Source organism: Callorhinchus milii, unplaced genomic scaffold (genome assembly GCF_018977255.1).
Source record: "Callorhinchus milii isolate IMCB2004 unplaced genomic scaffold, IMCB_Cmil_1.0 Scaffold12, whole genome shotgun sequence".
Classification (NCBI taxonomy): Eukaryota; Metazoa; Chordata; class Chondrichthyes; order Chimaeriformes; family Callorhinchidae; genus Callorhinchus; species Callorhinchus milii.
In genome coordinates, this window is record NW_024704753.1 from 12937145 (window position 1) to 12952660 (window position 15516).

General features: G+C 42.6%; 1 protein-coding gene across 1 annotated transcript; it reads left to right on the forward strand.

Annotated features, from left to right (window-relative positions):
* The first annotated feature begins 4220 nt into the window (after positions 1-4220).
* glyctk (glycerate kinase) lies at positions 4221-13866 on the forward strand. Its single transcript, XM_007890285.2, has 5 exons — positions 4221-4424; positions 6653-7079; positions 7890-8041; positions 10194-10369; positions 12632-13866. The coding sequence occupies exons 2-5, from the start codon at positions 6691-6693 to the stop codon at positions 13538-13540; spliced, it is 1626 nt and encodes a 541-aa protein (XP_007888476.2). The 5' UTR covers positions 4221-4424; positions 6653-6690; the 3' UTR covers positions 13541-13866.
* Positions 13867-15516: the final 1650 nt, after the last annotated feature.

Genomic DNA, 15516 nt, shown 5'->3' on the forward strand with positions numbered 1-15516 from the left:
AACGCGAGCCGCCGAGCTCTCCCCTTCACAGCGCGGGGCTGCCGCGCAGCGCATTGTGGGACAGTTGCACGCGCTTGGCGGGAAGCGCTGTTTTACCCATGATGCCCTGGCCCGCGTCAGTCAGTCAGTCGGTCGGTTTGTGGGGGGGGAGGGGGAGGTGCGCATGCTCTCTGCTCTCGATGATTCAATGTCGCCGGATCGGGTGGGTTCACGCCCAGTTGGGCGACTTTTCGTTGGAAGTGAAACGCCTTTGGGCGGGTCCCTAATGTTCGGGTTTTTTTTTATTTAAACCTTCAAAACCCTTTTTGTTTTCAAGTTTTCAAAAAAGCACGGACCTAAATCGGCCGCTCTTGCTATACCCATAGGGGGCGGCGGATGATATTGGGCTACTTTTGGGCTCGTGTTTAACGGACTTTCGGCGACCAACATCATTTAATTTCTGGCGCACCCTGTGGGGGGGGGGAGGGGGAGGAGCCGCGCATGCGCCCTGCACTCGATGAAGCCTCCACGTCGCCATTTTAGGGCACTTGACCGTCAATGGGACTCTCTCTCTCTCTCTCTCTCTGGGTATGAGATCCAGTGTCCTGGTGTCCTAAACGTTTCCTGGTAACCCGTTGTAGCTATTTAGATGCTACAATGCTTCCTGATGCCCGTTCTAAATGCCCTTCATAAACTTGTACATCTGTCACTGTTGCCTTTTAATTGTTCTTGGTTTAGTTTAGTGAGCGAGAGGAGAGGACACGGGTGAAACCTTAGGCACGTTTCCTTACGCCACACGCCTCTGTTTGCCTTGTAGTACGTAGGAACCTGGTTGTTAGTCAATTGGTGGATCACTATTTTATTATTCCTTATATACAAAGAATAATAATGATCTGGTCACTAAACGCATGACTGTGGAACACTCGTGTGCACGATTGCCAGTCGCCCACAAAATATACAGTCGGTTCGCTTTGCAATATATTCTGTGAAGTGCTTTGAGTTTTCTCAACGATGTAAGAAGGTGCAATATGAAACGCAAGGATTGCTATTAGTTTGAAAACAAAAATAGAAGCTGCTGGGAACGCTCAGTTTGAATGGTCAGCGGGGTTTGGAGCAGCAGACCAGCACTAGGAGCTGGGATTTTTTTTCCAACTGGACTGGTAACGATACAAACCACACCCTAGGCTGGTCATAGCTGGACAAGAGGCTTCCCAAGGAAACATTTTCATTGACAAACTACCCGATTTTTAGCTTTAAATTCCAGGAGTCACCCCAACACATGCTCTGGGTCCCCAAGGCTCAGCTGTTGCCAACCTGCATCTGATGCTGTGTAGGATTAGGTGAGCAGGTACATGCCATGCCGGACGGACATAGGGAAATTTCTATGCAAATGTAGAACTCAGTAATTTGGTTTGGCTTGTCTTAATGATTGTGTTGTTTTACCTAATTATATGTTTTGCCTACAAATACAGCCAAGCCACTTTACAGTATATCCCATGAAGCACGTTTGAGACATCTTGATGACGTGTTAAGGCGCTACATTAAATGCAAGGATTATTTTATTGTCAGACACCTAACTGAGCAAAACAATGGTTAATTCTTCTAATTAACCTTTTCTCTAATTAAGTTCTCTAACTCATTCAGCAGCTGAAATGCCTCCATAAAAATGTCAAAGCAAGAGTTAAATAGTTGGTTGCATTTAGAGTTGCATTTTTGTGTGGCTCAAACTAAAGGAGAAACTTGTCCTAACTGAGCAAAACAATGGTTAATTCTTCTAATTAACCTTTTCTCTAATTAAGTTCTCTAACTCATTCAGCAGCTGAAATGCCTCCATAAAAATGTCAAAGCAAGAGTTAAATAGTTGGTTGCATTTAGAGTTGCATTTTTGTGTGGCTCAAACTAAAGGAGAAACTACACTCATGTTTAGCATTTGGCTGGACTGATAAATTGGCAGATCGCTTTTCTGGAGGTAATAATTCCTTCAAAAAAAATTAGTGCTCAAAGCTCGACTGTTTGTGGGACACTGCTGTGCGCAATTGGCTGTCGCGTTTCGCCCACAAAATATACAATGCATCAGTCAATTCTCTTTACAGTATATTCTGTGAAGTGTTATGAGACGTCTCAAAGACATGATAACACGTTATATCAAATGCAAGGAATAGTATTATTAATTGAAAATGTATGGAAACTAATTTTCTGAGATTTTTAAATTGGATTCCTATATTAACGTGATAAATATAGTTTAAATATATTTGTTTTACTTTCTGAGCATGGAACCCGGAAAGCAATCTGTATCCAGCTAATATTGGTAAAACCAGAACATCCTCTGATCTCCAATTGTTTTCAAGTAATATTTTATTAATAATCCTTGCATTAAATATAGCGATTTCATGTTGGAAGCACTTCACAGGATTTATTGTGCAGTGTAGGTGAATTTAATTTTTTTGTCAAGATGTGACAAAAATGCTAGTAATAAAACATCTACAGAAACTCAGTCATGTGTTGCCCAACTCTGGTGAGCAGGGTTATGCAGTCCCATTTTAATGCCCTTCACAGCAATATGATGGGGAGCACTAAATGCGACAATACAGTATAACGTATTGGAATATTATGAATTGTCCTTTCTTAATAATAATAATCCTTGCATTTGATATAACGCCATATCACGTTGTTGAGACGTCTCAAAGCACTTCATAGAATATACTGTAAAGTGGATTGACTGTATTTTGTGGGTGAAACGCAGCAGCCAATTGCGTAGAGTAGTGTCGCACAAACAGTTATGGAGAGAGTTATCTAATTATTATTATTTTGGGGAGATGGATTCTTACCCCCCGGAAAGCGATCCATCAATATCTAACAACCGGGTTCCAAATTACCGCTCAGTAAACAGAGGCTTAATTTAATTTTAAGCAGTAATGTTTGTAATTCACAAAAAAAGCACTTTCCTTTTAAGATGATTTATCAATAGATTTAGAATCTTGCTCTGCAGAACAGAGAAAGGTGACAGTGGCTAGCTACTAAGAAATCTACCTGAGTAACTTACCATCTGATTACTGCATGCTTTTTTCACCTATTTTGATGCATTAAATTTGCCTTCAGGTTACATGTAAAGTGCTGGTGGAAAAGCACATGGCTGCACTGGTATATGAAAACTTACAGATCTTGGCTGAGTCACTTAAAAGATAAGGAATTTCCCACAAGAAACACAGCCCAAGCATTCTTGCTTTTGAGGAACTCTATTTACCTACTGACTGGGTTTGTTAGATTTGGTTGTGAACTTAGTTATTTCAGGATTCCTATCACTTAATTTATTGATTTAGGCTGCATGCATAATAAATACATCAATAAGCATTTTTCTAGAACAGAGGTTTAAGGCATTGATAAGCTGAACTAATACTAATGTTCATTAAATTATTAACGTTTGGAGGTTTCATTGATGGTAAAAACAATGTCATGTTTTTGTCCCCACTTGAGGACGGGATCAGAGTTGACTGATGCTTCTTGATATCACAACCCCTGTTGACACCCATTGTCTCAGGACTCGCGCATACAAAATGCCCACTTGTGTGGCCTGTGGAAATAATGGGTGTTGATGGACATTTTGACTGCCAAAACCAAGGGGCTTCTTCTGTGATCCTGTTAACTAGCTTTTCATTGTTCCTGCACTTTCAGAAGTCCTGATGTAAAAGGTGCCAATATAACTTTTATTATTAATATAACACTGCTCCTTTCACAGACCATATACATTCTATAATCCTTGCATTTGATATAGCGCATTATCACATCTTTGCGACTTCTCAAGTGCTTCACGGGACGTACTTTAAAGTGATGTGAATGATTTTTGGAGGGATAAAATATACATCCTGAACCCCAAAATTGTGTCAGTGTGGTTCAGTTGATACACATTCGCCTCTGAGTTGGAAGGTTGTGGGTTCATGCTCTAAGTCAGGAAATGGAACTCAAATAGTTTAAACTGACACTGCAAAGCAAAGTTCTGCAAAGTTCTTCGGGTGAGATGTTAAAACCCAGGCCATCTGCCTGTCCAGGTGGATGTTAAAGATCCCATTGCACTATTCGAAAAGACAAGGAAGTTTCTCCTAGGTTCCTGCTAATAATCCCCCAAATAAAATTGGTCACTCACTTGCATGGTTGTTTGTGGGACATTGCTATGCGCAAATGGCTGCCATGTTTCGCAATCAAATTTTTTAAAACAATCACATTTTTTAAAAACTTCACTTTTACAAATGATGTATATTGAAATGTTTACACCCATAGGAAGGCGGTACTTGTGATGCAGACAGGCTCAAACCCAAATAATGTGCTGACCTATAACGAGGAGGAGGGAACAGTGCATTGATAAAAATGGCAATTCCCTGCGCTCAGACTCACACAGCTGGGATTTTACATCAGTCTCGGCGGGTGACAACTCAATGCTGCCAGACAAGGTAAATGCACTTTGTAGTAATCCTAGATCTGTTGGGCTAAGTAACCTAACACTGGAGCGGAATGCAACGCGGGGGTGAGAGAAGTTTCAGAAAATGCAGAGAAGTTTTAACGGGGCTTCAGTGAAGCTATGAATGACAATCAAGTCACTTGCTTGTTAATGATGAGCCAAATTGTTGCATTTAAATTATAGAAACAACAGAGAATTTGTTTCAATCGCCATTTTGTCAGTTGTTGCTTAAATTTCAGTTGGTTAAATGAATAATTTGAACTGATTTACTGTGTGTAATCTTGGGTAAGTTTGCTCAACTCATTTTAAAATGTAACCTACAAATAATCAACATTACCCCTCTATTAATAATTTACAGCTGCTTTAGAACTGGATAATCATTACCCTTCAATGTAATCCATCACTAGTTGCTTTATAACTGCTGTAGCTGCTTCTCTTGTTGCCTTGAAACAGCAGTAAATAAAGCGGATTAACCCTAAATTAATTTTGGAAAGTGGGTGGGAGGGATATTTAAACTCGTTTCACGTTCCATAATAGTCTTTTCAAAATTCTGGTGACCAGTTGGATCAAAAATTATGAATTTTCCCACCTAATGTCGGAATATTACCTACAGTAGTTAATCAAAACATGAACCCAGAATCTAATTAGAATGAACTCAATGTTTTGGGTTTTGAACGATGCTTACTCCTGGTCTACCAATATCAGGGATAATAATCCTTAATAATAATCCTTGCATTTGGTAATAATTTTCTATTATTACAATGTTTCATTTGTCGGATTTGCCAAACTGACCATGAAGCAGGCTGGTGTTCACTGAGCGAACAGAACAGCCGGGTCCTGAGTGTTGTAGAAGGTCACAGAGGTGAGGTGAGGCTTTCTTGTTGAAAGCAAGAATGAGGATGGGGAGACAATGGAGCCGAGCAAGGAAGTGGGGCGTTGCTTCGATATCATATCATATTTGACTGCCTTGGGGGGTTTGCAGTACCCGTTTGCTGGGAAAGTATAAATCCACTGAGCCCATATATTTATGTGTTCTTTCTGTGTTCTTTCCTTCTGCAAGTCGGGATGTTCTCCCAACTATTCTCCGCCCTGCAAACTCAAGCCTGCTGAACGTCCCTTGACCCTCTCCTTCATTGGTGACCATAATGCCCCTGATATCTGTAACTCTTTGAAAATCCCTCCACCTCATTTCCACTTTCCCTGGTTTGAATTCTTTCTAAAAACCAACTTCTTTGATCCATGTCTCTTTCAATTGTCTTCTGTTTTCCCCCTCCTAAATCGCTTGTTGATTCACATATGTGAAGCACCCAAAGAGAGATTTTCCCGCATGAACTGAGTGACTGTATACAAGGGAAATAGATGTTCTGCTATAAAATCTGGTGCATCTATCACATTACTTTGTAAATGCTTATCTTCTATGAATGTGGAAGAGATTGCTTTACCCAATATCATTTCTTTACTGAAATGACAACCAATATGCTGGATATTATGGTAGATGATCGGTAAGCAATACACTTGCAGCCTGTGGCTTATACGCTGCTTTGAATGCACAGGTTGAAGTTCAACATGGATGGTCTTGGCTGACTGTTTGTCAGCAAGCTACCTGTTTTCTTAGTAATTAGTTAATTCAGCTGGATAAAGGTTAAGTATGTCAAGGGAAACGTGGTTTGGCATAGCTCCTCAAATTGGCCCTTGATAAGTGTCTGTAGATTCCCTGCAGGATTGTGTGATAGACATCCATACTTGATAGTGAGCTGATATAGAGCTACTCATTGCATTGTATGATTATACAATTGAATACAATATAGTTTACATTTAGATAATGTCTTTCATGTCAGGAGGATGACTAAGTGTTTTATACTGCTGGCTGGGCACCCGTGGTGGGGGGGGGTGTTTGGGAAGGGTGACTGAAACCACCTTTGAAAGTGGGGAGCGAGAGACTGAGGCGGAGGGACTCTGGGAGTTCCAGAGAGTGAAGGTAGAATATCCAAAAGCTCACTGACCATTGGTGGTGAATATTAAGATGGACATACGAAGAATGGCCTTTGGGTGGGTCCCAATGGGTCCCAGACCCTGGCACCTGTGGAAATATGTCCACAGTGGAAGGAAAAATAAATTAAAATGTTTTCAGGAGAAAAGGAGAGGGAAGAAAATTGGTGGAGTGAATAATACCTTTGGTCCATATTAACATCTTACTAATGCATATCTATTCTTCCTCAGGACGGGAGTCAGCGGACCTCAGCGATTCTGTAATTAAGATGGTTGTTCTTTTTGGACAATACTTGTGGCTTCGTACCAATCGCCTCTTCGTTCACACAAAGTGGCAGCTGAGGAAGCATTATTGGAGCATTTCTATTGCTGGCAAAGAAATGTCGCTTCCCCAGCACAGCGTGGAGATCTTTCAGGCAGCAGTCAATGCTGTTTTACCTCAGACCATGATAAGGAACAATGTTCGGGTCGAGGGCGAGAGGCTAACCGTGCAAAACCAGAGCTTCCCAGTCCATAAGAATGTCTACCTGGTTGGCTTCGGGAAAGCTGTGCTGGGAATGGCAGCTGCTGCTGAGGACCTCTTAGGAGAGCACATGCTGCAAGGTGTAATCAGCGTCCCGAGTGGTATTCAGGAGGTCCTACGGGCCACTGGGAAAATGTAAGAGAAAGTTCTCCCACCATCAAGTGTTCAATGGGAGTTTTTTTAAAAAGTAAAAGAGAATTGGATTAAGTGGTTGATGCAAGTCATTCTTTTTATGATTTAATACAATTCACTAATGATTTAAGAACAGGTGAGGTCATTCCATCCAATGAGCCTGTCCAACATGTTATTAGATCATAGCAGCTCATTGTCACATTTCCTCTCCTTTTCTCTGTATCTCCTGATGCAATTTCATGCAGTTGGTCACTGGATAGAAATCCTGGCTGCTTGATTCTAATCTTCCTTAGCACTTAGTCACTGAGGGACACCTCAGCTTTGCAACTATAGTCCAACTCTGTGGTGCATCTCAAAATGTGATACAGCACTATAATTATTCATGTTCTAGTGTGGATGCTTGCTGGGTCTCTGTGTAGTGTAAAGGAAGCCATTAGCAGTATTTTCTCTCATAATTTTGGTGGTTTTTGAGGACGCCAATGACGTCCGGAGATCGCCTAGAACAAGCCATGTGCAGGAATTTGGTCAGTCAGCACCACAAGAAGGAAGTACATCATACCCACTGTACCCTTGCCAGTGTTCTATCAAATCCATGGTGTAGTGGTATACGATAATGGGGTCAAACAGTATATTGGAGTGACTTATTCACCACTGTCTTTAAGTGATTCATTTAAAATGCTAAATTAATGGACAGTTTTTATATGGTGGATTTTTACAGCTTATGGCTGTAAATGTTAAAAGGAAAATGATACATTTGGTTAATAAAATGTAAGCAACACTTCTCTGCTTAATTGAATGTCGTTAACTCCGCAGAGACATGCTTTTAAAGCCTCAGACCAAAATGCAAGTCATTGAAGGAGCCAAACATAACCTTCCTGATGAGAATGCACTGACAGCAGCCAACAGAATCCAACATTTAGCTGAAGGACTTACAGCAAAGGATCTACTCTTTGTACTCATCTCAGGTATAGGAATTCTTTGTCTCTCTTCTTACAAAATAATTTGCATTTTCCTCTGAGTGGGGAAGGTAAGCGGGGTCTTTCCTTGGAGCTGAACTGGCTTCAAGGTGACATGCCTGGAAATGGAATGGTGGAATCGAGCCAGGCGGTCTCAGTAGTCTGGTTCCTGAGCCGGACAGGTCTGCTGTATCCCAGTGCACTGCTGATGACAAGACCAGCCAGCCTGGCTCATTGGCAGGACCTGGAAGAGCAGACCAGTCACTGGAGGCAGGGAGTCAGCTCCTGTTAACCCTGCAAGCCAAAGCCCTTACAGGCAGGGTGGTCCTAGCTGATCAAGTAGCGAGAAAGCTTGCCCGACAACAATATCAATGGCAAGCTATGCGATTTTAGCTGGTTAGACTTCAGCAGCACGCCAACGCATACTCTGGAGTCCCCAAGTCTTAACTCTTGCCAACCTGCGTCTAATATTCAGGAATTAGTTAAGTAGTGCACATTCCATTCCAACAATCTATCTCTGGGATTTCCATATGTAGGTGGGATGCAATGAAATCTCAGTTTGATTTGGATACTCTGAAGCATGGTGATGGGTTTCTGCATGTGTCAGACAACTGGCTGATTCAATTTTTTTTGCATTTCTGAAGCTTTTAATTACATCAAAATGTCTCAAAGCAGTTTACAATCAGTAGTATAATGACTGTTCTTTATAGGCAAATGTTTTGTGTGCATTGAAATCCCACAATGAGGTAAATGACAAATATATCAGGAGCATTGTTGATCAGGACAGCACAAGAAACTCATTGTCTTTAAATGCTGTTAATGGGATCTTTGACCTGGATGGTTAACCTGGACCTTGGTTTAATGTCTTATCCAAAAGGCTTATCCACTGCCTGGACTATGAGCTCAGAATTGATGTGGAGCTTGAATCCACAACCTTCTGACCCAGATACAAGAGTGCTACAAACTGACACAAGCTCTTAGATATTGAATAAAGCTGGACATTTTAGTGAGAGTGGTGACTTTTCCTTCGGTCCTAGATCCTCCGGTCCTAGATCCTCCATTCAACTATAGTCCATCCAATCATTTTTAAAGCATTCACTGCAACAAATTTAATTTGGACTGCTCAGTTAGTTTTTGTTATTGCCATCCATCTAGTGAAACCCATGCTCATAAGATATCAGATGACCAAAGATGACTGTCCTCTAAGGAGGTGGGGGAGAAGGTAAGCAGAGTCTCCTTGGAGCTGAACTGTCTCCAGGATGGCACTTTCAGCAACGGAATGTCAGAATTGAGCTAACCCTCTGTGATGGTCTCAGTAATCGAGTTCCTGAGCCAGTACTCCAGAGCACTGCTGATGTCAGTCCAGCCAGTCTAGCTTATCGGCAGTACCACCATAGCAAACTATGGGGTCCCCAAGCCTTGGCTCTTACCAATCGGCACTTATTACTTTCCGAAATTAAGTAAGCAGAATACATCCCTTTGGGGAGAGAGTGCACATTCCATTCCAATAAATCTGGAATTTCCATGTACAGGTGGGATGCATGAAACTCTGTTTCGTATGGATACTATTGAGCATGGTGTTGGGTTTTTGCATGTGTCAGACACCCGGCTAATTCCCAAGAAGTTAGTAATTGCACAACATGGCATGGTGCTACTTTTGAACTAAAATTGATCTGTTGATCTGGTTGATATTGGCTGGAGCAGGTTATTGATTTCAGTTAATCCCAGAGGGCAAGTGTTAAACCAAATCCCAGTAGAAGGAACAAAGAGTCGAAATGCCTTATTTTTTTACCCAATATTTAATGTTCCAGCTCAGATGCTCAGTCATCTATGTGAAACGATTTGAGACAGCCTTTTGGTATGAAAGGTTCTATATAAATGTAAATTATTATTGCCCCCTGTGCTTATGCGGAGAGGCTGCAGACCTGCTTCCAGGTTTCTTGTCAGTGCTGGTCAGTCAGGTGATAGGAATTGCGAGAGAACTGGTAGTTGGATTTTGTTTTCCCCCTTCACACTGTTGGGTATTGGTTGGCTTCCAATGACACATTTCGGGAGTAGCAGGTGCTAACCCACATCACCCATGATGCAGCATATGGAAGCACTGACGTTCTGTGGAACCCTGATGAGAATCTCAAAAAAAAAAAAAAATAATTTTTTTCAGGAGGAGGTTCAGCTTTGTTACCAGCCCCTATCCCACCGGTCACTTTGCAGGAGAAACAGAGCCTGACTAAACAACTTGCTGCTAAAGGAGCAACAATTCATGAACTCAATACAGTTCGCAAGAGTCTCTCTCTACTCAAAGGCGGAGGCTTGGCAAAAATAGCCAATCCTGCACAGGTATGTTTCATGTTTTTGTTTCATGTTTACGTTCTGTGCTTCTGAGTGGATAGTGTTGAACTATTAAAAAATACCTGGGATTAAAAAAAACATGTAATAAACTGGCAGAACAGGCTGAATGGCCTATTCTTGTTCCTATCAATCACTGAATGAGCTTGCAGTGTAACTAAAGTGCTGCAATGCAACAAGAACAAATTTACATTTCTACAGCTCCTTTCACATGGGGAGGCATTCATGAAAGGCACTATTATATAGGTGGTTATTATTGAAACACCGAAATAGAGAATTCCTGTTTTGATACCTGAAGATCTATCCATTGCCAACCCACCTTTGAACAACAGAAACTTCATAGAACCGTACAGCACAAAAAGAGGCCATTCGGTCCATCGAGTCTGTGCCGGCTCTTTGAAAAGAGCAATGTAATGTCAATCCCACTCCCCAGCCCTTTCCCCATAACCCTGCAAACCCGTCCTCCTCAAATACCGATCCACCTAGTTTTTAAAAGTTGTTATCGAGTCGGCCTCCACCACCCTTTCAGGCAATGCGTTCCAGATTCAAACAACTCGCTGTGTGAAAAAATTTCTTCTCACCTCCCCTCTGCTTCTTTTAGAAACTGTTTTAAATCTGTGACATCGAGTCACCGAAACACCCACCAGTGGAAACAGTTTTTCCCTTTCTAACCTATCAAATCCCCTCATGATTTTGAAGACCTCTATTAGGTCTCCTCGTAACCTTCTCTGCTCCAATGAGAATAATCCTCGCCTCTCTAGTCTTTCCTCATAATCAAGGTCCCTCATTCCGGCTACCATCCTCATAAATCTCCTCCGCACCCTTTCCAATGCCTTAACATCCTTCCTATAGTGTGGTGCCCAGAACTGGACGCAGTATTCTAATTGAGGCCAAACCAGTGTTTTATATAAGTTAATCATAACCTCCTGACTCTTGTACTCTATGCCCCTATTTATAAAGCCTAGTATCCCATATGCCCTTTTTACAGCTTTATCTACCTGTCCTGCCACCTTCAAGGATTTATTTACCTGAATCCCCAGGTCTCCCTGTTCCTTCACCCCCCCCTTAAGATTGTATTACCAGCCTATATTGCCTCCTCATTCTTTCTTCCAAAATGCATTTCTCTACATTGAAATTCATCTGCCATGTGTCTGCCCATTTTACCATTCTGTCTATGTCTTCCTGCAGTTGGCTACTATCCTTCTCACTGTTTACCACCCTACCTAACTTTGTGTCATCAGCAAACTTGGAAATGCTACTTGCTATACCCAAGTCCAGATCACTTATATATATATATATATATATATATGAAGAAGAACTTACCTGCTGTGCCGGGCCTATTTACTGATGCTGGGGGTTAAAGCATATTGTTAGGGTAGAGCCAGAACTTTACTCCTGAGAATTTTTGATGCTAACACCTGTAATAAAATTAGAAAAATATTCCATTCGCTTCAGTGCCCCAGGTTAGGGAGGGGAAATCAGTCAAGGTTTCTGTTTCTTATCAATATCCATGACGCTTGCTGTGTGTGAGCATTGGGTGAGATCAGGATCATGAATGGCTGAGGTAGCTTCCGGTGGTTAAATAGCCTTCAACACTTAAAGCTCATACAGAAATAATGACTACATGGGCCACTTACTGAGGACACCAACATCAGTGATGCAGTCGAAAAAAAAATAGGGAAAGAGTGGGTAAATATTAGATAAACTGATAGCATCAAGTAACGGGATAGAAATAGGCCATTTGACTTATCAAGTCTAACCCTAACCCTAAGCTGGTATTTCCCCCACATGAGCCGCCTCATCTAATTGCCCTTCTGTGTACTCCCCACATCCTTGAATATTCCTCTTTTCAAATATCTATTTCTCTTTCAAACTAATGTTGGCTTCTGCCTCAACAACGGTTCGTGGCAGAGAATTCCATGTTCTAGCTACCCTCTGTGCAAAGAAATAATAATAATCCTTGCATATGATATAGCGCCTTATCAAGTCTTCGAGACGTCTCAAAGCGTTTTGCAGAATATACTGTAAAGTGAATTGACTGTATTTTGTGGGCGAAATAGGTCTTTATCTGGGTTCTTACTGATATTTGTGCCCATCATCAGAGCTGGGCCTGTAGAAAAGATTTGTGGTAATGAAGTATGTTATGAGATGCACTTTAAGACTCCTTTATGTGACAAAACTGGTCACTGTAAAAATGCAAGTTGACTATACAATAAACTAACCTGAGAGTATAAAATCTGTTCTGTTTGGCAGGTGGTCAGTCTTATTATGTCTGATGTTATTGGAGATTCTCTGGATATTATTGCCAGCGGTCCTACTGTACCAAGCTCCCATAGAACAGAAGACTGCTACAAGATTCTATCAAAATATAACCTGGAGTCATCCATACCTGAATCTGTAAAAGAAGTTCTTTCTCGGGCCAAAGGGAGTACAACCCATGGAGAAAGCCAGGACTTTGCTCACGTCTGCAATTTTATTATTGGGTCAAATGCAATTGCATTAAAACAAGCAAAGTGTCAATCTGAAAGTTTGGGTTATAGCACTTCTGTCTTGTCTACTGCAGTGAGTGGGGATGTCAGGAATGTGGCCAAATTGTACAGTATGTTGATTCAGTATGCATGTTCCACTCTAGCAGACTCTAATTCTGTCCAGCAAGGCAACCTGAAAGATGCGATCCTGCAGACTATTGCGATGATGGACATTCCTGACTTCCAGCTAGATAACTGCCTGATAGCTTTGGAAGAGTCACGAGGTTCTGGGAGGCCAGTTTGCCTGCTGGCAGGAGGTGAGACGACAGTAATGCTACGGGGCAAAGGTAAAGGAGGTCGAAATCAGGAGATGGCCTTGCTTGTAGCCCTTGAATTGCACAAAGCAAAATTAACAAGGTCACAGGACCCCCTTTCAGAGCATGAAGTTATTTTTCTTAGCGGCGGGACAGATGGGCAGGATGGTCCTACAGAAGCTGCTGGGGCAATAGCTTACACCGAGCTGGTTGATGAGGCTATAAGTGAAGGGCTCAATGTAGAAGACTTTCTCAGCAACAATGATTCCTTTACATTCTTCAGCAAGTTTAACAATGGATCCAATCTGATTGTAACTGGCCTGACATGTACTAATGTCATGGATGTGCAGGCAATTCTAATCAGACCTAAGAGAAGATAAGTGTTGAGCATGCTCTTTCCACTTTATGCACCTTTATGCCTATGTGATCTGGAAATAATCAAGAGGCTAGATTGTTTCTTTAATCAAATCTACTCAGTATTTACCATGCATGTTAACAAATATAGATTTTCTATGTTTTGAAACTGAAAGGGTAAAATTCCTTTTGGTGCTAAAATGTAGCAACTACTGTGTGTCAATAGATTTATAATATAAAACATGAGTATCAAATTCAGTAATTGAAGTGTAAAAGGTTAAGCCTTTCTACTCGATAAAATGTATGAACTGGATTTGAAAGAATAAGAATATTTACAATAAAAATGTAGTAACATAAGTAATGTTGTTATAATCCTTCCATTTGGTGTAGTATCATCATATCATTGAAACATCTCGTATTGCTTCACAGGATTACTATAAATTCATAGGCTGCAAATGCAGCATCTAATTTGCCTATTGCAACAACAACAAAATTACATTTGTAAAGCACCTTTCACGTTGGGAGGACGTCCCAAGGCGCTGGACAGTCATAATTTCAGACCTGAGCTGGGAGTCGGGATCGGGGAGGGTGGAGGGCAGTGGGGGGGAATGCTGAGTGATCGAAAGCACGGTCAAAGAGGACGGTCTTGAGATGGTCTTGATGGAGGCAAGAGAGGGTGAGGCAGAGGGACTGCGGGATAGAGTTCCAGAGGGTGGGGGCAGAGTGGCAGAAGGTCCGCCTGCTAACAACAACAACTTGCACTTATATAGTGCCTTCCACCCCGGGCGGTGTCTCAAGCACAATATTGGGGCGAGCGAGGTGGGGGAAGTGAAACAGGCCGGAACCCGCTGAGCGGAGGGAGCGTGCAGGATGGAAGGGGGTTAGGAGGTCGCAGAGGTAGGGGGGAGCAAGACTGTGGAGGGCTTTGAAGGTGAGGACCAGGATCTTGAACTGTATCCTTTGTGAGATGGGAAGCCAATGGAGTCAGGCGAGGATGAGGGTCATAGGGTCACAGAGCCTGGTGTGGGAGAGGACACGGGCTGCAGAGTTCTGGATAATCTGTAACCTATGGAGGGAGGAGTTGTTGAGGCCGACAAGTAATGAGCTTGCATAGACAAGCCTCTATATAATGGTAGTGTGTATGAGGTTTCAGCAGCCTGTGGTGTGAGACAGTAGAGGAGCCGGGCGATGTTGCGGAGGTAGGGGAAGGCAGAGCGGTTTATGGTACAGATGTGGGGTACAAAGGATGGTTGAAGGTCAAGCAAGACGCCAAGGTCCGGACTGACTTAGTAAGGTGGAGTGTGCATCCATGGATGGTGATGCTGTCGGTGCCTGAGGCACTGACATTCAGGCCTTGTCAGACCTCATTTCCGACCTCAGCATAGTGGACAAGGGCATCTCGGACCACTTTTTCATCTCCTTCTCCACTCACATCCCTCCACCAAGCCCTCAACCATCCTCTACCGCCTTTAGAAAAGGCTACCCCCTGAGACTCTCACAAAGGCCCTCTCATCATCAAACATCCTATCCCTCTGGCCTTCCACCCGCGGAGATCCAGAAGCAGCCGTCCAGCTGCTCCACGATCGCCTCTCCTCCACCTTCAACTCCCTTGTCCCCCTAAAATCCAGGACCATCTCCAAACCCACCCGATCCCCCTGGTACAACAATCATCTCCGCTGCCAAAAAACCTAAACCCGTATGCTCGAGCGCAGATGGTGGAAAACTGCCCTGACAGTTCACCAGCAGCTGTGGCTTGAGCATCTCCACAGCTACCACTGTTCTTTGACATGCGCAAAAACGGCCTTCTACTCCAACATCATCTTGGAGGCTAAACACAACCCCAAAATCCTTTTTTCCACCACTCACTACCTCCTCCGTGCCCCCCCCCCTCAGGCCTCCTCAATCTTCGTATCAAATGCCAAGTGCGAGGAGGTTATGGACTTTTCATCTAAAATACTTAACATCCACCAGGCAGCCTCATCCACCTGCCCCTTGTCATCCA